The sequence below is a fragment of the Carcharhinus amblyrhynchos genome, chromosome 18, assembly GCF_965287045.1.
Source record: "Carcharhinus amblyrhynchos chromosome 18, sCarAmb.v2.hapA, whole genome shotgun sequence".
In the NCBI taxonomy this organism is placed as follows: domain Eukaryota; kingdom Metazoa; phylum Chordata; class Chondrichthyes; order Carcharhiniformes; family Carcharhinidae; genus Carcharhinus; species Carcharhinus amblyrhynchos.
This window is the reverse complement of record NC_137341.1, coordinates 35551962-35574834: the sequence shown is the minus strand read 5'-3', so window position 1 is coordinate 35574834 and position 22873 is coordinate 35551962. Positions and strand designations below refer to the sequence as shown.

The following is a 22873-nucleotide window of genomic DNA, read 5'->3' as shown; positions in this document are numbered from 1 at the left end:
GCGTTCATTTCCTTCGTCCAAGTCATAAAAAGTCATAAAGGGCCACAAAATTTCGTCTGGCAGCATTCAAAGAAGAGCAGGGGAGTTCTCCCTGGTGTCCTGGCAAGTATTTATCCCTCATCCAACATTACAAAAATAATGGGGGCGATTCTCCCAGCTCGCTGCGCTGAAGACACAAGCGGAGGCCGATAAGCAGGCTCGCCGCTGGGTGCCCATGGCCTTCATCAGTCTCCAGCCGCCGGATTTCCGGCACTGTCAGCTCCACACCAGAAATCAGCGTGGAGTTGTATAATTTATTTAAAATAGCATTTGCACATAATCAGTGGACCCAGGACTGAGGCATCTGGACTTACTAGAATCTGCCCCCCTCCCCCCCACCACCAGGGGTGTTTCACTTCAGTGGGGTTTACAACAGCTCCCCAGTAGCAGGGAGCTGGTAGCCCGACCTCGCTGGACTGAAGGGAGGCGGGGAGGGGGGGCATCCTGGACCCCCCACCCCAGGCCAGGGCAAGAGGGTTGCACCCTGGGTACTGCCTGCCTGGCCCCCTGACATTGCCCAAGGGGCAAAGTGGCAATACCCAAGGGGACAACTTGGCACTACCCAACGGGCATCGGACAGTGTCAAGGGGAGCAGGGCCTAATGGGAACAAGCCGCTGGGAGGCGGTCGGTGGGGGTGGGGGGCTCCCACCGCCACTCTGCACTCAGAGGTGACAGAGGGAGGGAGGCCAGTGATTGGGCTGGACATCGGGAAGGAATGGGGGTGGGGGGGGTCAGCCTGCTTGTGTGGGTGTGGAGGGAAGGGGAACCGCCGGTGATGAGGGGTCGAGGCTGGCCCAGACATGTTCGGGGTGGGGGGCAGTGATTGGGCTGAGGGGCAACGACCCAGGGTTGCTGTGGTAGCCAGTCATCGGGAGGCCAGCAGTGCGGGCTACTGCGTATGTGTCGATTTTGGTGCTTTCAGACGGGCACAGTGGCTCACTCAAATCTATGCTACCGGCCTCTCCAGCAGGAATAGGCCCCCCTCATTGATTTTTAGTGAGACAGAGTTTGGGAGATTCATTTTAAAAATCCCAATTTTTACGCAAATTCGACACTTAGAATTTTTTTGGGAGAATCCCAATATCCCAATCATTATCACATTACTGTTTGTGTGAGTTTGCTGTGTACAGATTGACTGTCGTATTTCCCACTTTACCGCAGTGACTTCAAAAATAACCTACTGGTTGTAAAGTGTTTTGCAACACTGAGGTTGTGAAAGAGACAATATGAATGCAAGCTCTTTCTCATAATGACTCAGATTAACTTGGAGGTTTTGTTCTGTGAATGCCAGCAGCCCTCGGGTGATCTTTTTCTGTGGTATGGACCTGAGCACATATCATCTAAACTGACACCTCAGTACAGAAATGAGGGAGTACTGCACTGTTGGAGATGCAAACTTTTATTTGAGACTTTAAATCATTGCAAAATAAGTTAAAAATATGGACGAGCAAAATCCCAAGGCATAAACGTGGAAAAGCAGCAGGGAGTTTTCCTAACATTCCTGGTTAATATTTTTCCTTCAACCAACCCCACTTCACGCAGAGAACCTGATGATTCACTGCTGTGTTCAGATCAGAGGCTTTGCCTGCAAGAGTAACTACACTGCAGCAGAAACCCATTGGATGCAAAAGGCTTTGGCACATCCTGCAGATATAACTACCGAAATGCAAGATCTTTATTTCTCAAACACAAGTCCAAATGGTGCTGACTGTAGATATTCAACTGAGAACAAAGAAAAACTTGCATTTCTGTGGTGTCTTTTATGACCACTAGATATCCAAAGGACTTTACAGTTATTTAAGTGTAGTCAGTGTTGCAGTGTGGAACAGAAACCATCTGTGCACAACAGACTCCCACAAACAGTAATGTGATGATCATCTATGACGATAATCATTTATGTATGGATCCACAAGAGATGAGTGAGATCCTAAATGAATATTTCTCATAGGTATTTATTGTTGAGAAAGGCATGGATGTTAGAGAACTTGGGGAAATAAATAGTGATGGCTTGAATGATGTAAATATAAAAGAGGTGGTGGTGCATCAAGATAGATAAATCCCCAGGACGTAATGAAGTGTCTCGCAGGACATTGTGGGGGGCTAGGGAGGAAATTGAGTGTCTTCTAGCAGAGATATTTGAATCATCAACAGCCGCGGGTGAGGTGCCTGAAGATTGGAGGGTGGCAAATATTTTGTGCCTTTGTTTAAGGGAAAAGCCTGAGAACTATAGACCGGTGAGCCTAATATCTGGAGTGGGTAAGATGTTAGAAGGTATTCTGAGACACAGGATCTAGAGGCATTGAGAGAGACAAGGACTGATTAGGGAGAATCAGCATGGCTTTTTGAGTGGAAAATCATGTCTCACAAATTTGATTTAGAGTTTTTTGAGTGTAGGTAGATGAGGACAGAAGGTAGATGAGGGTTAATGAGGGCAGTGCAGTTGATGTTGTCTGCTTGGACTTTAGCAAGATCTTTGACAAGGTATCACATGATAGGTTATTGCATAAAAGGTTAAATCTCATGGGATCCAGGGTGAGGGAGCCAAATGGATACAAAATTAGTTTGATGGCAGAAGACAGAGGGTAGTTATAGAGGGTTGTTTTTCAAACTGGAGGCCTGTGATCAGCAGTGTGCCTCAGGGATCAGTGCTGGGTCCACTGTTATTTGTCATTTATATTAATGATTTGGATGAGAATTTAGGAGGCATGGTTAGTATGTTTGCAGATAACAATAGGATTGGTGGCATAGAGGACAGTGAAGAAGATTATCTAGAATTGCAACAGGGCCTTCATCAATTGGGCCAGTGGACTGATGAATGGCTGATAGAGTTTAATTTAGATAAATGCAAGGTGATGCATTTTGGTAGAGCAAACCAGGGCAGGACTTACTCAGGTAATGGTCGGGTGCTGGGAAGAGTTATAGAACAAAGAGATCTAGGGGTACAGGTTCATAGCTCCTTGTAAGTGGAGTCACAGGTAGACAAAGTAATGAAGAAGGCATTCGGTATGCTTGGTTTCATTGACCAGAACATTGAATACAGGAGTTGGGACGTCGTATTGAAGTTGTACAAGACATTGGTAAGGCTTGGAATACTGTGTACAGTTCTGGTCACCCTATTATAGAAAGGATATTATTAAGCTAGAAAGAGTGCAGAAAAGATTTACTAGGATGCTACCAGGACTTGACGGTTTGAGTTATAAGGAGAGGCTGGATAGACAGGGACTTTTTGCCCTGGAGCATAGGAAACTTAGGGGTGATCTTATAGAAGTCTACAAAATAATGAGGAGCATAGATAAGGTCGATAGTTGATATCCTTTCCCAAAGGGAGAGGAGTTTTAGCGTCCCAAGATAGATTAGCCCTGGGAAATATGTGGGGTTGAGGGGATAAGGCAGGGAGGAGGCCTAGGTAAGATGCTCTGTCAGAGAATTGGTGCCGACTTGATGGGCCAAATGGCCAGTACTGCACTGCACACATTCTCTGAGGCAATACAATCCCTACTTCTACGAATATTTCTTTCCTTCTTCAACTAATTTGTGCAACTAATTTATGAAAATAAATTCTTACCGGTACTCTTCCTGACCAGAGGGACTCGTTAATGCACATAAATTACTGGGATGTATTTGGTTATCTAAATGACATAAGCAGAGGAAAAATGTATTGGTTAAGATGCATTAACGAAAGGAGTCGTACAGGTCACTTTGCATTGATTTTTGTAAAGATTTGAGGTTTAACAATACCTTTCAAAGGCAGTGGCTGTACATGCTCTATCCAAGCAGTGTGATAGCCAACAATGTGGGGATGCTGCAGGCCAGCTAAAACCTTCACCTCTCTCAGAACCTGAAATAAAAAACACAAAACACTCCAGTGACGCTTCAAAACCCAGAATTTTTTTTAAAAACGTGTTACAATGTTAAAGGTGCTATATAAATGCAAGTAGTTGCTGTTGAACTACACTGAAATAATGGCTGTGATCATTTTTTTAAAGTTCTTTTTAAGTTTTAGGTTTGTCTATTAATGTCACAATAGGTTTACATTAACACTGCAATGAAGTTACTCTGAAAATCCCCTGGTCGCCACACTCCAGCACCTGCTCGGGTACACTGAGGGAGAATTTAGTGTGGCCAGTCCACCTAACCAGCACATCTTTCGACGTGAGGAAACCCGGAGGAAACTCACATTGACACAGGAGGAACGTGCAGACCCCAGGCAGATAGTGACTCAAGCTGGGAATCAAAACCATGATCCTGGTGCTGTGAGGCACCACTGTGCCCCCCCTGTGGTGATAACTAATCAATGGTGTAGTGGTATTGTCACTGGACTAGCAATCCCAAGACCCAGGATAATTCTCTGGGGATCCTGGTTTGAATCCTATTATGGCAGATGGTGAAATTAAGAAAAATCTGGAATTATTAGACTAATGATGGCCATGAAACCATTGCCGATTGTCATAAAAACCCATCTGTTTCACTAATGTCCTTTCTGGAAGGAAATCTGTCATCCTTACCTGGTCTGGCCTACGTGTGACTCCACATGCAGAGCAATCTTTTTCCAGCATTTATCCAATTCTCTTTTGAAAGTTACTATTGAATCAGCTTGTACCTTTCAGGCAGTGGCTTCCAGACCAGAACAACTCACTCAATCAAATAAAATTTCACCTTGGCCTTTTCACCAATTATCTTCCAATGGTCTTCTTTAGTACCGACCATCTTAGCAGTGAGGACTAACTTAACTAAATGGCACAGTTAAGTGCGTCTTGAGGGGCTGAATAGATCATACCCCATTGAGCAAAGTGCTGACCCCCACAAAGGTATTGCTCCATGGGTACCATAACTCAGCCACCTACCTGGTGCAGGAAACCACAGCTACACCCTGTCCTTACCCAAGGTTGGCACACTTTTAGTTTTCTACTACTCCAGCGACAGTACCACCACGCCACTGCTTAGTATCACCGTATGTAGATCATGAATAAGGTGATTTCCCCCATCACCTGTACCTAAGCCCAGAGGAACAGGGAGCAGCTTTAAAACCCCAATAACTTTCCAGTTGAATCTACCACATTAGCACAAACCAGAATCAAACTGGAGCCTTGCCGTCTATTAACAAGCTGTATACAGCAAGAAGGCAGCCATTTAGCCCCATGTTTGTAACAGCTTGTTGCTAGGGCCATCAAAGCTAATTGCACTGCCTCACTTGCTCATACGCTCTCCCCCCGACACCTGCAGCCCTGTACCTTCCTCTTCTTCAAATATTTTTCTAATTTTTTGTTAACGATCACTGACTAAACCAATCTCTGAGACAATTCATTACCTTTTCCAACAACCCAGTGTGTAAAATAATGTCTTTTAATCTCTCTCCTCATGCTCAATTATCATTTTAAATTGATGCATGATCCACTTAGCTATAAAGCCATTACAGAGCATACGGATAATTTATTGTTCAATGTTCTCAGGCAGAGAATCCAATAATTAACTGATTTCTTTTATTCATTCATGGGACATGGTTGTTACTGACTGGGTCAGCAGAGGTGGCACGGTGGCACAGTGGTTAGCACCGTTGCCTCATAGTGCCAGGGACCTGGGTTCGATTTCCAGCTTAGGTCACTGGACTTTCCCAATTAACCAGATTGTTCTGGTCTGGAAGCCACTGCCTGAAAGGTGCAAGCACATTCAACAGTGACTTTCAAAAGAGAATTGGATAAATGCTGGAAAAAGATTGCTGTGAATCTGGAGTCACATGTAGGCCAGACCAGGTAAGGACAAACATGTGGAATCTGCACATTCTCCCTGTGTCCCTCCGTGTCTGCCCCCTTCCTCCGGTTACTCTGGTTTCCTCCCACAGTCCAAAGGTGTGCAGGTTTGGTGCACTGGCATGCTAAATTCTCCCTCAGTGTACCCGAACATGCGCTGGAATGTGGTGACTAGGAAATTTTCACAGTAACTTCATTGCTGTGTTAATGTAAGCCTATTTGTGGCTAATAAATAAACTTACCTAAATTTATTGTCCATCCCTGAAGGCATTTAAGAATGAACAACATCGCTGTGGATCTGGAGTCACATGTAGGCCAGATCAATAAGGATGACTGATTTCCTTGCCTAAAGGGCATTAATGATGGGTTTTTATGACAACTGACAATGGTTTCATGGTCATCATTAAACTTCAAATTCCAGATTTTTATTGAACTCAGATTTCACCATCTGCCACGGTAGGATTTGAACCTATGTCTTATTATCCTGGGTCTCTGGATTACTAGTCGAGCGACAGCATCACAATACCACTGCTTAGTTATCAACATTATCACAGCCATTATTTCAGGCTTTGCCTACCCACAGCGCAATTCAACAGCAACCACTTGCATTCATGTAGCACCTTTAACATAGTAAAACATCCCATGGAGCATTATCAAACAATATTTTACACATAAGGATAAAATTAGCAAAAGTTTGTTTGAAGTAGTGGTTTTAAGAGGGTCTTAAAGGAGGCGGGCGCAGGGCAAGAGAGTTATAGGCAGTAGGAGAGGTTTTGGGAGGGATGTCCAGGGAAGCCCAGGCAGCTGAAGGCATGGCTGCCAAGGGTGCAGCAATAGAAAATGTGGTCGTGCAAGAAGCCAAAAGTGAATGAGCACAGATATCTGCCAGAGAGTTGCAGGGCTGGAGGAGGTGACAGGGATAGGGAGTTCTACTTTCATCAACAAGTAGGCTGCTACATAAATATTAACCCCCCCCACACTCGCATTAACTGGATACCTTCATGCAGTCGTATTTTGTAATCTTCTTCATGAGAATCTTCTTGATGGCGTATAGTTGATGATCCAATTTATTCCTGACCTGGATTAGACAGAAATACAAGGGTAGAAATTCTGATTGATGATGTTTAATGCACGCTATTTCACATTCATGCTTTCATTAAGCCGTCAATGTACAAACATAATAATGTAAATATTTACTGGCACAACCTTATAATTAGAGCTGGTGGGGTGGGGTGGCGGGCCGATGTCAGGAAGCACTTCTACACACAAAGGGAGTTCAGAAAACACTCTCCTCCACTTCCCCCTCCCCCCACCCCCACTTCTCCAAAAATAAAATGTTGAAGCTGGAAGTCAATTGAAAATTTCAATTTAAATTCATTGTTTTTTTGTTAGGGTACAGTTGTTAAGGGTTACGGAACCAGGGCGAGTAAATGGGAGTTAAAATATGGATCATCCATGATCCAATTGTATAATGTTTCAACCATACCCAACCCCCCACCCTCCCCCCCCCCCACCCCGCCCTGTCAGCTCCTCACCTCCCACTCCCCACCTTCCCGCTGCCCCCCCCCCTCCAAAGTTATCTCCCACTTAAAAAAAGAGTATAATTTAAATGTTCTGTAGCCTCAGGTTCATGTCAGCTTTCATATGTTTGTAGGTAAAGAGAAGAATAACATGTTAGAACATGTTCAATATCTCAAAGAATGCCTGCAGTGCAGCGGGATCCTATTCAGCCCTTCAAGTCTGCACCAACTCTTCAGTAGAATGTCTTACCCAGACCTTTTCTCTGTCACCCCATGTATTTACCCTGCTAATCTCCCTAACCTACACATGTTTGGACACTAAGGGACAATTTAGCATGGCCAATCCGCCTAACCTGCACATCTTTGGACTGTGGGTGGTTAACCAGAGCAACAAGAGGAAACCCACACAGTCACAGGGAGCACTTGCAAGCTCCACTCAGATACTCACCAAAGGCCAGAATCAAACCCATGACTCTGGCGCTGTGAGGCAGCAGTGCTAAACACTGTGCCACCAGGCTACCCATCTCCTACTGTTTCTTCAACTCCATGCATAACTTTCTTTGATTTGCAAACATACCACTTATACCTAGATCAGAATCAGAAATGAAAGATTTTGCCACAAACCTTATAGACTTTCCCGTAACTACCTTTTCCCAGTCTTTCGATCTCTTCAAATTCATTGAGACAGCGAGATGTCTGTCTCTGTAACAGGGTTTCCTTTGTTCTGAATGCAGGCCAAAAACAAAAGTTCAGTTTACAATATTCTAGTTAACACATTTTGAATAATTTGACATTAGTAATGTAGCTAAACCACATTGAAAGAATAAATCTTGCTTGTTATGTGGGCATCACTTGGAAGGCCAGTATTTATTGTCCATTCCCGAGTTAGCTTTAATACAACTGAGTGATTGCTAGGCCACATCAAAAGGCAGTTAAGACTCCACCATGTTTGTGTTGAACTGGAATCATAAACACAGGCCCACTGCATAAGGCCAGTAGGTTTCTTCCTTAATAGAATTAAGGGGTGGCACAGTGGTTAGCACTGTTGCCTCACAGCGCCAGGAACCTGGGTTCAATTCCTGGCTTGGGTCACTGTCTGTGTGGAATTTGCACATTCTCCCCATGTCTGCATGGGTTTCCACCAGGTACTCCGGTTTCCTCCCACATTTTGAAAGACATGCTGGTTAGGTGCATTGACATGAACAGGTGCCGGACTGTGGCAATTAGGAGAATTTCACAGTAACTTCTTGCAGTGTTAATGTAAGCATTACTTGTGATTAATAAATAATGTTAAAAAAACTTTAACTTTAAAATCTCAGCAAATTAGTTGGACTTTTAAACGACAATCCAAAAGCTTCATGGTCAGTTTTACTGACAACTATATATTATTTTCAAAATTTAAAACATAACTGAATTCAGATTTTCAAAGTAGCATTTTGGGAACAACTGATCATAATTCCGTAGGTTTTAAGGTGCTTGTGGATAAGGATAAGAGTGATCTTCGGGTGAAGATGTTAAATTGGTGGAAGACTAACTACAACAACACGAGTCAGAATCTGGAGAGTGTAGACCGGGGAGGGGGGTGGTGGTGGTGTTTGAGGGTAAATCAACATCCAACATGTGGGAGTCTTTCAAGTGTCAGTTATTGGAATTCAGGACTGGCATGTATCTGTGAGGATGAAGGATAAATGTGGCAAGTATCAGGAACCCTGGATAACGAGGGATATTATGAGCCTTGTCAAAAAAAGGAAGCATTCATAAGGTCTCAAAAGCTTAGGACAGATGAAGCCATTGAAGAATATAAAGAATGTAGAAAGGAACTTAGGGAAGGAGTTAGGACAGTTAAAAGGGGTCATGAAGGGGTTAGGAGAGCTAAAAGGGGTCCTTGGCAAACAGGATTAAGGAAAATCCTAAGCCATTTTATATGAAAAAAGCAAGAGGGTAGTCAGAGAAAGGGTTGGTCCACTGAAGGATACTGGAGGGAATCTATGCATGGAGCCAGAGGAAATGAGTGAGACACTAAATGAATACTTTGCCTCAGTAGTCACCAAAGAGAGGGACTTGATGGATAAGGACTCTAGGGTAGGGTATATACATATCCTGGGTCATGTCGATATCAAAAAGGAGGTAATATTGGGCATCTTAAAAAGCATTGAAGTAGATACGTCCCTAGAGCCTGATGGGATCTACCCCAGGAAACTGAGGGAGGCAAGGGCAGAAATTGCTGGGGCTTTGACAGAAATCTTTGTATCCTCATTGGCTACAGGTGAAGTTCCAGAGGACTGGAGGATAGCCAGTATCATTCCATTGTTTAAGAAGAGCAGCAGGGATGATTCAGGAAATTATAGGCCAGTTAGCCTTACATTGGTGGTAGGGAAGTTATTGGAAAAGATTCTTAGGGACAAGATTTACTCACATTTGGAAACATCTGGACTTATTAGTGATAAACAGCATGGTCGTGCCTCACTAACTTGATCAAGTTTTTCAAGGAAGTGACGAAAGTGATAGATGAGGGAAAGGCAGTGGATGTGGTATACACTGACTTCAATAAAGCCTTTGGCAAGGTACCTCATGATGCAAGAGGTGAAGTCACACGGGATCAGAGGAGAGCTGGCCAGATGGATACAGAACTGGCTTGGCCATAGAAGTGGAGATGCCGGCGTTGGACTGGGGTTAACACAGAAAGAAGTCTCACAACACCAGGTTAAAGTCCAACCAGTTTCTTTGATAGTTACAGCCTTCCATTCAGAAAAGCACCCTTCTACTGCTACCATCTGTCTTCTATGGCCAAACACAGTAAGAAGTCTCACAACATGAAAAGTGTTGCCTTTAACTGCCCTTCTCTAATAAGAACTTTCCACACACCTGACGAAGGAACATCATTTCCGAAAGCTTGTGGGTTTACTGTCAAATAAACTGGTTGGGCTTTAACTTGGTGTTGTGAGACTCCTTACAGTGTTTGGCCATAGAAGACAGAGGGTAGCAGTGGAAGGGTGCCTTTCTGAACAGAAGGCTGTAACTAGCGGTGTTCCACAGGGATCAGTTCTGGGACCTTTGTTGTTCATAGTACATATATAAATGATTTGGAGGAAAATGTAGCTGGTCTGGTTAGTAAGTTCGCAAATGACACAAAAATTGGTGGAGTTGCAGATAGTGAAGTGGATTGTCAAAGGATACAGCAAGATAAAGACAGGTTGGAGACTTGGGCAGAGAGATAGCAGATGGAGTTTAATCCAGATAAGTGTGAGCTAATGCATTTTGGAAGGTCCAATGCATGTAGGAATTATACGTAAATGTCGAACCTTTAGGGATATTACAGGCAGAGAGATCTGGGCTACATGTCCACCAATTACTGAAAGTGGCACTGCAGCTGGATAAAGTAGTCAAGAAGGCATACAGCATGCTTATCTTTATCAGTTGGGGCATTGTGTATAAAAATTTATAGGTTGTGCTGCAGCTGTACAGAACCTTAGTTAGGCCTCACTTAGAATATTGTGTACAATTCTGGTCGCCATACTACCTGAAGGATGTGGATGCTTTGGAGAGGGTACAGAAGAGGTTTACCAGGATGCTGCCTGATTTGGAGGGATTAGCTATGAGAAGAGGTTGGATAAACTTGGTTTGTTCTCACTGAAACGACGGAGGTTTACAAGATTATGAGTGGCATGGACTAAGTGGATGGTCAGATACACTTTCCTAGGGCAGAAAAGTCAAGTACTAGGGGACATAGGTTTAAGGTGTATGGGGAATAGGAGATGTGCATGGCAAGTTTTTTTTTACACAGAGGGTGGTGAATGGTGGTGGTGGTGGAAGCAGGTATGATATTGGCATTTAAGGGGCAACCAAACAAATACACGAATAGGATGAGAATGGAAGGATACCAACTCCATAAGTGCATACGGTTTTAATTTAGGCAGGCAGCACGATTGGCGCAGGCTTGGAGGGCTGAAGGGCCTGTTCCTGTGCTGTACTTTTCTTTGTTCTATCCGTGGTGTGACTTGAGGTCTCACCTCTGGGTTATTAGTCCATTAACATAATCACTGCACCTCGTACCCACTACATTTATCACATACCTGCAAGGGATAAGGGCAGGTGCATCTCCATTTGTAGCATGTCTCTAAAAGGAAAGAAAGGCAATGTGAATTAGAAGCTGACCTTCTCCACTGCAATCTAAACTGCCCAACTCTCAACAACAATACCAATACTGCCCTCAGCTGGAGCCTTCCCAATGAAAATCCTTCCATCTCCTAGCTCGGTTTCCCCAATTTTTCAATTGCCTCTCTTCCAAAAGTGACAACAGACAGCCAACAATATGACGTGCCAGTTCAAGCAGCCCTGATTGTGGCTCAACACAATACCTGCTCCAAAATATAAAATGCAGCTCAAGTATGGGGCTAATATTTGCTACTTGGTACAGATGATGCTACTGCTGGTACATAGTGACAAGGGGAATGGAATCCCAGGAGATTTCTGCTGGCCAACCTTCCATCCACATGATAGACGGACCATGGGGTGCTGTACTCAGCCATTTGGGCCAGTAAGTTCCAATCCACGACCTGATCTCAGTCAGCTACAGGTGGCTTCACAATTGTTGCAGCTAATTTGTGCACAGCAAGGTCCCACACACAAGATGGATGACCAGTCAGTTGGTTGTAGGTCCCAATCCAGAGACCTCACCTCAGGATTTAGGCTGACATCCTCAGCATGGTACCAGGGGCAGGCTGCATTTCAGAAGTGCCATGTTTAAGGAGGGATGCAAACCAAGGCCCTGTCTGCCTTCTCGGGAGGACGTAACAGATCCTATGGCACCACTTTGAAGAGGAGTGTTATCCCTGATGTCCTGGAACATGAGAACATTGGACTTAGGAGTAGGCCTTCAATCCTTCAAGACCGCTCTGCTATTCAATAAGATCTGGTTTTGGTCTCAATTCCACTTTCTCGTCTGCTCCCTATAACTCTCCTGTCTATCAAAAATCTAACTAACTCAATCTTGAATAAATTTAATGACACAACTTCATTGCTTTCTGGTGAAAAGAATTCTGGTGAAGATATATTCAAGATGGCACCGGAGCATGGCAACTTCTTTCGAGCTGACCCCCAGCATATCTCCTAACTCTATTACTCTTGTTCTATGCTTTTAAAACTCTGGCTCATTTAAACTCTCTCACAATCCTCTAATTCATTCTCTTACCTGCCATTCATTAAGCTGATCTTTCTCTACACACTAGCTATGACTGCAACATTATATTCTGCACCTTCTCCTTTCCTTCCCACTCTATGAATGTTATGCTTTGTCTGTATAGCATGCAAGAAACAATACTTATCACTGTCCACCAATAAATGGGACAATAATAAATCAAATCAAAATCCACAGACTAATGACCGTTTTGAGAGAAAAAAAGTCCTATCTCAGCCTTAAGAGGCAAATATCAAGTTAAGAATAAGGGGTTGAGGGAGTGGCATACGGCACACTACCCCCCTCCCCAAAGGAAAACACGTTGGCATAGAGCTATGAAGAGCTGTACCACTGATTAACAAGGAACTTCTGTCCCTCTTTGGCCGACAGCTCCATCAGTCCTGGCAGCCCCAAGAACATGTTGCTGGCTGCTGCCAAAACTGCTGGAGAAGAAAGGACCCTGAGGCCTATGATCACTGGAATAAGTCAGTCCAAGGGCTTGGGCAAGAAAGATTTGGGTAGATTAGGGAAAGAGGCGTGGAAGAGATGGGGATGAGTTTAAAGGAGGAAATGAGTAGGAACAAAGGGCAGGAGTGCTTCAACCTAAGAGGGGAGGGGGTTGTCAATCAGCGAAGAGTAGCCCCAAAGATTGAACACCATCACTTCCTTCCTAATCTTTAACCACTTGGGGTGGAAAAAAAAATCAGTCTACTTTCTCCTGCCTAGCCGCCTACAGTGAATGTTTTATGATGCGGCAGCCATGTTATTAGGGTCAATTGGCAAGTATGACTAACCCTTAATTCTTCATTTAAATGCAGCAGGCAAGCTGTTGATTTAGCATATTATGGGGGGTGGGTTCAGGGATAGGATGGGTGCCCACCCCTATTATGTGTGCCCCACCCATATTTTAAATTTTTATGATCCTTCAGCGAACATTGCTGAACAGGTTATCAGGTCATTATCACGCCAGTGTTTATAGGAACACATTGTGCACATGTATTTCCTGTGTTAAAACAGTTACAACAATTCAACAAGTAATTAGTTGGATGTTGGACATTGTAAGGTCCTGGGGTTTTAAAAGGTACAACAAAATTCATAGAATCCTGCCATGCAGAAGGAGGCCATTTGGTCCACCGCATCTGCAATCCCACCCAGGCCCTAGTCCCCCTGACACTAAGGGGCAATTTAGCATGGTTAGTCCACCGAACCTGCACATCTTTGGACTATGGGAGGAAACCGGAGCACTCAGAGGAACTCCATGCAGATACGGGGAGAATGTGCAAACTCCGCACAGACAGTGACCCAAGCTAGGAATCGAACCGAGGTCTCTGATGGTATGAGGCAGCAGTGCTAACCACTGTGCCACCATGCAAGATCTTACTTTCAAACATATCACAAGCCTCTGAAAGGTAAAGCTCTCGAACGTCAGTTTGGATTGGACTCACCTGTCGATACAAGCCATTGCTTGCTGCCTGTAGCAGGTTTGTGAAGGCCTGATTGTGTTGCAGCCTTACAGTGCTGAACTCATCACTGAAAGTGATTGGTGAAATCAAGTGCATTCCCGATAGTTTTTGACACAACACTAAAAAAGACAAGACGGACATACAGTTATAGAACGCCTTGCATGACCTCAGTGCATCCCAAAATACTTACAAACACCCAAATTAGGAGCAGGAGTAGGCCACTCAGCCCCTCGAGCCTGATCCACCATTCAATGAGATCATAGCTGACTTGATTATAACTTCAACCCCACATTCCTGTCTACATCCAAAAAGCTTTCACCCCCTTGCTTAACAAGAATCTTTCTAATAGACTTTCATAGAAGCCTACAGTGTAGAATGAGGCCATTTGGCCCATCAAGTCTTCACCAACCATGATCACACCAGGCCCTATCCCCATAACCCCACACATTTTCCATAGCTTGTCCCTCTAAGGAGCAATTTGGCATGCCAATCCACCTAATCTGCACATCTTTGGACTGGGAGGAAACCAGAGCACCCAGAGGAAACTCACACAGGGAGAACTTGCAAACTCCACACAGACAGTGACCCAAGCTGGGAATCGAACCCAGATCCTTGGTACTATGAGGTAGCAGTGCTAACCACTGTGCCATCGTGTACTTTGCAGCTAGTGACGTGCTTTTGAAGTGTAGTCATTGTTCTAATACAGGGAAAGCGACTGTCAATTTATGCTCAGCAAGTTCATGGGGATGAAGAAGCAGTGGTCGAGAGCTTCAGGTTTTTAGGTGTCCAAATCACCAGCAACCTGTCCTGGTTCCTCCATGTGGATGGATGCTATGGTTAAGAAACCTACCAACGCCTCTACTTTCTCAGGAGACTAAGGAAATTTGACATGTCAGCTATAACTCTCACCAACCTCTACAGATGCACATAGAAAACATTCTTTCTGGTTGTATCGCAGCTTGGAATGGCCCCTGCTCTGTCCAAGACCACAAGAAACTACAAAGGGTCATGAATGAAGCCCGGGCCATCACTCAAATCAGCCTCCCAACCACTGACACTGTCGACATATCCTGCTGCCTTGAAAAAGCAGCCAGTATAATTAAGGACCCCACGCACCCCAGACATTCTCTCTTCTACCTTCCTCCGTCCAAAAAAGATACAAATGTCTGAGACCACGTACCAACTGACTCAAAAACAGCTTTTTCCCTGCTGCCATCAGACTTTTGAATGGGCCTACTTGCACTAAGTTAATCTTTATCTATACTCTAGCTATGATTGTAACACTACATTCTGCACTCTCTCCTTTCCTTCCCTATGTACGATACGCTTTGTCTGTTTAGCGTGCAAGAAACAATACTTTTCATTGTATACTAATAGATGTGACAATAATAAATCAAATTAAAAACATTGGAACATAGGAATTAAGAGCAGAAGGCGGCAAATTCAGCCCTTTGAGCCTGCTTTGCCATTCAATCAGATCATGGCTGATCTCAAATCCACCTCCCCACTATTCCCATTTGCCCTTATCATTTTTTTTATTAGAAATATATCTATCTCGTTCCTGAAACCATTCAACAATTCAGACTCCACCATAGGGCAAGGGATTCCACAAATTCACCACCCTCTCTTCATCTCAGTTTTAAATCTATCGCCTCTCAACCTATTCCTGTTACCTCTTGTCTGAGATTGCCCCATAACACAAAATATTTGGTCTACATTTATTTTATCAATCCCTTTAAAAATTTTATATACCTCGATCAGATCCCCACTCATCCTTCTAAATTCCAGTGAGTATAAGCCCAAACCATTATCTCTCCTCATACATCAACCCTTTCATCCCCGGAACCACAAACCATAAACAAGATCGGATAATCATATTTTGTTTAGTGATGTTAATTGACGGATAAATATTGGTCAGGATTCTGGGGATAACTACCCTGCTCTACTTCGACTAGTGCCATGGAATCTTTTACAGACAGCTGAGAGGGCTCAATTTAACATCTCTTCCAAAACTCAGCACCTCCAACAGTGTAACACTCCCTCAATGCAGCACTGGCAGTAATGGCAGAGATTTTGTAATCAACTCCTTGGTATGGGCCTTAAACCTGTGACTCAGAGGTGAGGATTCTACCAACTGAGCCAGGCTGACACAAAGGAAGAAAGGTTTTGATGGAAGTATTGACTGAAGATACAACAGCACAATTCACTTCCTAACTTAGTGTATCATGCCAACAGCAATCAACAACAACAATTTGCACTTTACATGTCTTAAGGAATCCCAAGGTGTTTTACTGGAGTGTTACTAGACAAATGTGACACATAGCCATTTCAGAGGATTGTAGGGCAAATGACCAAAAAGCTTGGCCAAAAAGGTCAGCTTTAAAGAGTGTCTTAAAGGAGAAGAGAGAGGCAGTGAGCTTTGGGAAGGAATTTACAGAGCTTATGACCTATGCAGTTGAAGGGACAGCCATCAATGGAGGACAATGAAAATTAAGAATGCAGAGGACCCCAGAATTATTGGAGCATGGATATCTTGGAAGAAAGAAACCTTGGTAGAAAGACTTATATTTTTATAGCACTTTACACAATCAACAGATATCACAAAGTGCTTCACAACCAATAAGGTACTTCTTGGATTGCGACAGCTGTTATAATGTAGGAAATGCAGCAGCCAATATGTGGTCCGCAAACTCCTACAAACAGCAATGTGTTAAAGACCACATAATCTGATTTTTGAGATATTGTTTAAGGGATAAATATTGGCTAATACACCAGGTGTAACTTCCTGTTCTTCTTCACAATGCCACGAGATCTTCAACAGCCACTCGAGTGAAGAGATGGGGCCTCAGTTTACAATCATCTGATTCGAAAGATGGCACATTCAACAGTGCAGCACTTCCTCAGTACTGTATCAAAGTGATTTTTATGTTCAAGCCCTAGAGTGGGACTTGAACCAAGAACCTTTTGATTCAGAGACTGGAGTGTTATCACCTGGGCTATGGCTGACATGCAAAATTGGAAGAGGTTACGAACATAGGGAGGTTCAAGGCTACAGAAGAATTTATACACAAGAATCAGAATTTCAAAATAAAGACACTTCCAGACTGAAAGTGGATTTAGATCAGCAAGCACAGGAGTGAAAGGGCTTGGGAGATAGAACACAAACAATTGGGTTTTGATGATCAAGCTAAATATCAATTCTGGAAGTAAAAGTTTCTTTCTGAAATAAAATACTTCACTCCACTGAAATTATATAGAATTTCACTATACAGAAACAGGCCATAGACAGAGGGAAGGACTGGAGGAGCGTAGAGATACCTCAGGGTTGTACAGCTGGAGGAGGTTACCAAGATTTAAGTTACAATATCAGTGGTTTCATTTATCAAACCCGCATTACAAATTAGTTTTCAGAAATATATTACATAGAACGTAGAACCCTGCAGTGCAGAAAGAGGCCCTTCGGCCCATCGAGTCCACACCGAACACAATCCCACCCAGGCCCTACCCCCAGATCCCTACATATTATACCCACTAATCCTTTAACCTACGCACCTCTGGACACTAATGGGCAATTTCTTAGCATAGCCAATCAAAGTAACTTGTACATCTTTGGACCGCTAATTCTTCTTCTCTGTAGCTTTATTAGATCACCCTGTGATTCCACCCCTTACGCTAACTTATTGACAATGCTGTGAGAGCTTAGCTTCTTCCACTTTCTCTTCCTACCGCTATTTCCAGGCTCTCTAAAACATAGAATATCATGGGATCCTACAGTATAGAAGGAGGCTATTTGGCCCATCAAGTCTGCACAGACCACAATCCCATCCAGTCCCTCTGCCCATGCATTTACTCTAGCTAGTATCCCTGACACTAAGAGACAATTTACCATGGCCAATCCACCTAACCTGCGCATCTTTGGACTGTGGGAGAAAACCAGAACACCTAGAAAATGTACAACTTCAGACAGACAGTGACCCAAGCCAGGAGTTTACCCAGGTCCCTGGCATCGGCAGGCAGCAGTGTTAGCCACTGTGCCACCGTGCCACCCATCTTCTTCAACCCTGCTTTCTTTTCAACTGTGTCCTTTAGCTAGACTACTTGATGGTCCAACGCTCTTTGTGTCTTACACTTAAACAGGCTCATGGAGCGCTGAGGATTTTGCTCGTAGATGAAGCAGAGATGTTCCAGGAGTGAGACCAACAACAGCTGATTAGGAATGGCAACTCTGAAATCCATCAATGTTGGAGTTGTTCGGTTACAATCCAAACCATGCTCCTGCACCAGATCGGATTCTGTAATTGTAGGAAAGGTGGGAGGGAAAAGGTTTGAAAATTATACAAGAGCAGTACGCAAATTGGCTACCATAATTACGACAATTACTACCCTTCAAGAAAAATGGTACTTCATTGGTGGTAAAGCAGTTTAGGACATCCTGAGGTGATGAAAGGTGCTACAGAAATGCAAGCTCTTTTTTCTAAGCAGCTCACGCTTGTGAATGGTACAATTTTCAGTGGGGGGTTGGGGGTACAGGAACAGAGACTCCCCTCACCAGGGGAGGGTATACTCAAATCTTTGAAGGAGGCAGGGCAAGTTGAGAAGCATGTTAAAAATCCATTCCATTTTCAGGGGCAAGAGGGTCAGAAACTATGTGGCACAACTTTAAGGGAATGAAAGAAGCATCAGGATAAGAAGAGTTTTTAAATCAAATTTAATATAATTTTCGATATTTAAAAAAGAAGCATTTGCAGAGTTATGGGAAAGACTAGGCACTTTAGTTAATCCCATTCCACTATCCTTTCTTCGTAACCCTGCATTTTTTGCCTTTAACTCCTTATCCAGTTCCCCTTTTAAAGCCGTGATTGCAGCTACCTCCACCACACTCTCAGTATCTTGCATCTGCATCTGCCTCCACCACACAGTCAGCATGTTGCGTCTGCATCTACCTCCACCACACTCTCAGTATCTTGCATCTGCATCTGCCTCCACCACACAGTCAGCATGTTGCGTCTGCATCTACCTCCACCACACTCTCAGCATCTTGCGTCTGCATCTGCCTCCACCACACTCTCAGCATCTTGCATCTGCATCTGCCTCCACCACACTCTCAGCATCTTGCATCTGTCTCCACCACACTCTCAGCATCTTGCATCTGCATCTGTCTCCACCACACTCTCAGCATCTTGCGTCTACCTCCACCACACTCTCAGCAGTGTACTCTAGATCCTAATCTAAATTTTTCCTCACACCACCTTTGGTACTTTTGCCAATCACCTGAACTTGCTGCACTGATTCGCAACCCTTCCACCAATGGGAACTGTTTCTCCCATGATCACACCCCCCATGATTTTGAATGCCTCAATCAAATCTCCTCATGGCCTTCTCTTCTCCAAAGGGAAAGGCCCAGCTTCGCCAATCAATCCACATAACTGAAGTCTCTCATCCTGAAATCATTGTTGTGAATCTTCTCTGCAGCCTCTCTAATGCTTCCACATCTTCCGTAAATCATGATGATCAAAATTAGACACAAAGGCTGGAATTTTCCACAAGCCTGCATGGCATTCCCAGCAAACATAAGAATATCAGAACCAGGCCATCTAGCTCCTCAAGCCTGCTCCGCCATTCAATAAGATCATGACTGATCTTTTCGTGGATTCAGTTCCACTTACCCGCCTGCTCACAACCCTTAATTCTTTTACTGTTCAAAGATTTATCTAATCTTGCCTTAAAAATATTCAATGAGGTAGCCTCAACTACTTCACTGGGCAGGGAATTCCACAGATTCACAACCCTTTGGATGAAGAAGTTCCTCCTCGGCTCAATCCTAAATCTGCTTCGATGGGTGCATTCAGCAGGAGGAGGAAGGCAATGGTTTTGTGGTATTCTCACTAGACTATTAATCCAGAAACTCAGCTAATGTTCTGGGGACCCGGGTACAAATCCCACCAAAGCAGATAGTAGAAGTTAAATTCAATAAAAACTATTTGGAGTTGATTATCTACTGATGACTATGAAACCATTGTCAATTGTCAAAAAAACCAATCTAGTTCATTAATGTCCTTTAGGGAAGGAAATCTGCCATCCTTACCTTGTCTGGCCTACATGTGACACAATGTTAAAGTCCAACGGTTTATTTGGTAGCACAAGCCACAAGCTTTCAGAGCATTGCTCCTTCATCAAGTGAGCGGGATTTCAGTTTACATACAGACCATATAAAGACACAAACACAATTTACAAAATAATGGTTGGAATGGGAGTCTTTACAGGTAATTAAGTCTTAAAGGTACAGACAATGTTAGTGGAGAGAGGGTTAAGCACAGGTTAAAGAGATGTGTATTCTCTCCAGCCAGGACAGTTAGTGAGATTTTGCAAGTGCAGGCAAATCATGGGGATTGCAGATAGTATGACATGAACCCAAGATCCCAGTTAAGGCCATCCTCATGTGTGCATAACTTGGCTATCAATTTCTGCTCAGCGATTCTGCGTTGTCGTGAGTCATGAAGGCTACCTTGGAGAACGCTTACCTGAAGATCAGAGGCTGAATGCCCGTGACTGCTAAAGTGTTCCCCAACAGGAAGAGAACACTCCTGCCTGGTGATTGTCGAGCGCTGTTCATTCATCCATTGTCGTAGCCCCTGCATGGTTTCCCCAAAGTACCATGCCTCGGGACATCCTTTCCTGCAGTGTATCAGGCAGACAACGTTGGCCGAGTTGCAAGTGTATGTATTGGTTGCAAGAGTATGTACTGGTGGATGGTGTCCTCGTGTGAGATGATGGCATCCACGTCGATGACCAGGCACATCTTGCAGAGGTTGCTGTGACAGGGTTGTTTGGTGTCGTGGCCACTGTTCTCCTGAAGGCTGGGTAGTTTGCTGCGGACAATGGTCTGTTAGAGGTTGTGTGCTTGTTTGAAGGCAAGAAGTGGGGGTGTGGGGATGGCCTTGGTGAGATGTTCATCTTCATTGAGAAAGCTAGCACGAGGGGGCTGGCTTTAAATTAAGGGGGGGTAGTTATAGGATGGATGTCAGGGGTAGGTTCTTTACCCAGAGGGTGGTGAGGGATTGGAATGCCCTGCCTGCTGCAGTTGTAAATGCGCCTAGTTTGGGGGTGTTTAAGAGATCCGTGGATAGGTTTATGGATGGAAAGGGATTGGTTTCGGTTAGAGGGTCATTGTTTTTTAACTGGTCGGCGCAACATCGTGGGCCGAAGGGCCTGTTCTGCGCTGTAATGTTCTACGTTCTATGTTCTGTAAACTTGTGGCTTGTGCTACCAAATAAACCTGTTGGACTTTAACTTGGTGTTGTGAGACTCCTTACTGTGCTTACCCCTGTCCAATACCGGCATCTCCACATCATATCTCCATTGGACTCCAGAGCCACAGAAATGTGGTTGACTCTCAACATGCCCTCGGGCAACTAGGGATGGGCAGTAAATGCTGGCCAGCCAATGACCCCATGTCTCAAATGAATACCACAAATGAATTGTGGGCTGCCTCCACCACCGCCAAACGCGTGGTGAGTTGCGTGGAAAATCCGGTCCCATACTTCAGTTGAGGTTGAACCAGTGTTACAACGGTTTACCATAACTTTCAAAGAGCTGGCACAGCGCGGTGGGCTGAATGGCCTCCTTCTGCAGTTATTCTGTGCGCCATTTTGCTAGATGAACAGCCTCAGGGGACTGGCTATCCGGTGATATAGGGAGGAGGAGGAGGGGGTGAGGTGGGATTTGAACCCAGATCCAGCATCTGGGCACAGGTTGCATCAGAAGCCGGCGCTGGGACAGCCGACACTTACCATCGAAAACAGCTGGGCCATCCTGCGGGAGGCTGAAGGTCAGCTTGTTCCGGGCTTGCTGCGAATCATCGCCGGAGCTCCGCGAGCTGCAGACACCGGAGGCCAGCTCACGGGGGCACCGGGCTGTCCCCGCTCCGCTCTGCATCGGGGCGACAGAAGCCGGGCAGCACACATCCAGGACGCAGCGAGGCCGCCAGGGAACTTCCAGAACCGGAACTGCAGCTCACACTGAGCGTTACAACTCACATTCATACTGCTCAGAGATATCTCTCACGAGAGATAGCATTGCTCTTACACCATCCCAAAATAAAAATTGCTTTTATGAGCAATTAAATACTTGTTAAAAGTGTAGTCGCTGTTGTGTTGTAGGAAGTGCCGAATTTGTTCACAGCAAGCTCCCTCAAACAACATTGTTATGACCCCCTTAATAACATTCGTTGTTGCTGGATCAAAATCCCAGACCTCCTTCCCAAACAGCATTGTCCCTACATCATCTGGCCTGCAGTGCTTCAATAGTTAGGACTGCGGCCTCACAGCACCAAGGACCCACATTCGATTCCTGGCCTAGGTCACTGTGCAGAGTTTGCACGTTCTCCCTATATCTGCATGGGTTTCCTCCCAGTCCGAAAGATGTGCTGGTTATGTACATTGGCCATGTTAAATTCTCCCTCGGTGTACCCGAACAGGTGGCCTGCAGAGTGGCGACTAAAGGATTTTCACAGTAACATCATTGCAGTGTGGATATCAACCTACTTGTGATACTATTAAATAAACTTTAAAGATAGCTAACCACCACCACCTTCTTGCAACAATTAGGGATGGGCAATAATTGTTGGTCTAATCACCTCTCGTGAAATAATGTAAAAAAAAGTCTGCCCTTGTGACTTTGGTTAACTTACAAGTATTGGCCAGGATACTGGAGAGAACGCCCCTGATCTTCTTCAGAATAATGCAATGAGATTTTTTATATTCACCTAAGAGGGCTTATAGAGATTCTTCAATAGCCACAATCCAATGCTAAATCATGGATTACCATATGCAATGTGGTTAGGCCCATGTCATGTCCTTGTCCTCAGGTCTGCCAGAGATCAGGAGTCCTCTGTGAGTGAAACCCTACACTTAAGTTGTGTCAAACCT

The 22873-nt window shown here is 44.4% G+C and overlaps 1 protein-coding gene across 2 annotated transcripts in view; it reads right to left on the bottom strand.

Moving 5' to 3' along the window:
* eif2ak1 (eukaryotic translation initiation factor 2-alpha kinase 1) overlaps positions 1 to 22042 on the bottom strand; it is a 48224-nt gene extending 26182 nt beyond the window's left edge. Inside the window, exons 1-8 of one of the 2 annotated variants that reach the window (XM_080206805.1) lie at positions 21737 to 22042; positions 18074 to 18238; positions 13929 to 14065; positions 11381 to 11424; positions 7932 to 8031; positions 6785 to 6865; positions 3779 to 3878; positions 3606 to 3669 (exon numbers count right to left, since the gene is read on the bottom strand). In XM_080206805.1, coding sequence (XP_080062931.1) covers positions 3606 to 3669; positions 3779 to 3878; positions 6785 to 6865; positions 7932 to 8031; positions 11381 to 11424; positions 13929 to 14065; positions 18074 to 18238; positions 21737 to 21881 — 836 coding nt within the window. In that variant the 5' untranslated portion in view covers positions 21882 to 22042. Of the gene's footprint in view, positions 1 to 3605; positions 3670 to 3778; positions 3879 to 6784; positions 6866 to 7931; positions 8032 to 11380; positions 11425 to 13928; positions 14066 to 18073; positions 18239 to 21268; positions 21538 to 21736 lie in introns of those variants that run through there. The other variant, XM_080206804.1, reaches the window with a different exon arrangement.
* Between the last annotated feature and the right edge of the window lie 831 nt (positions 22043 to 22873).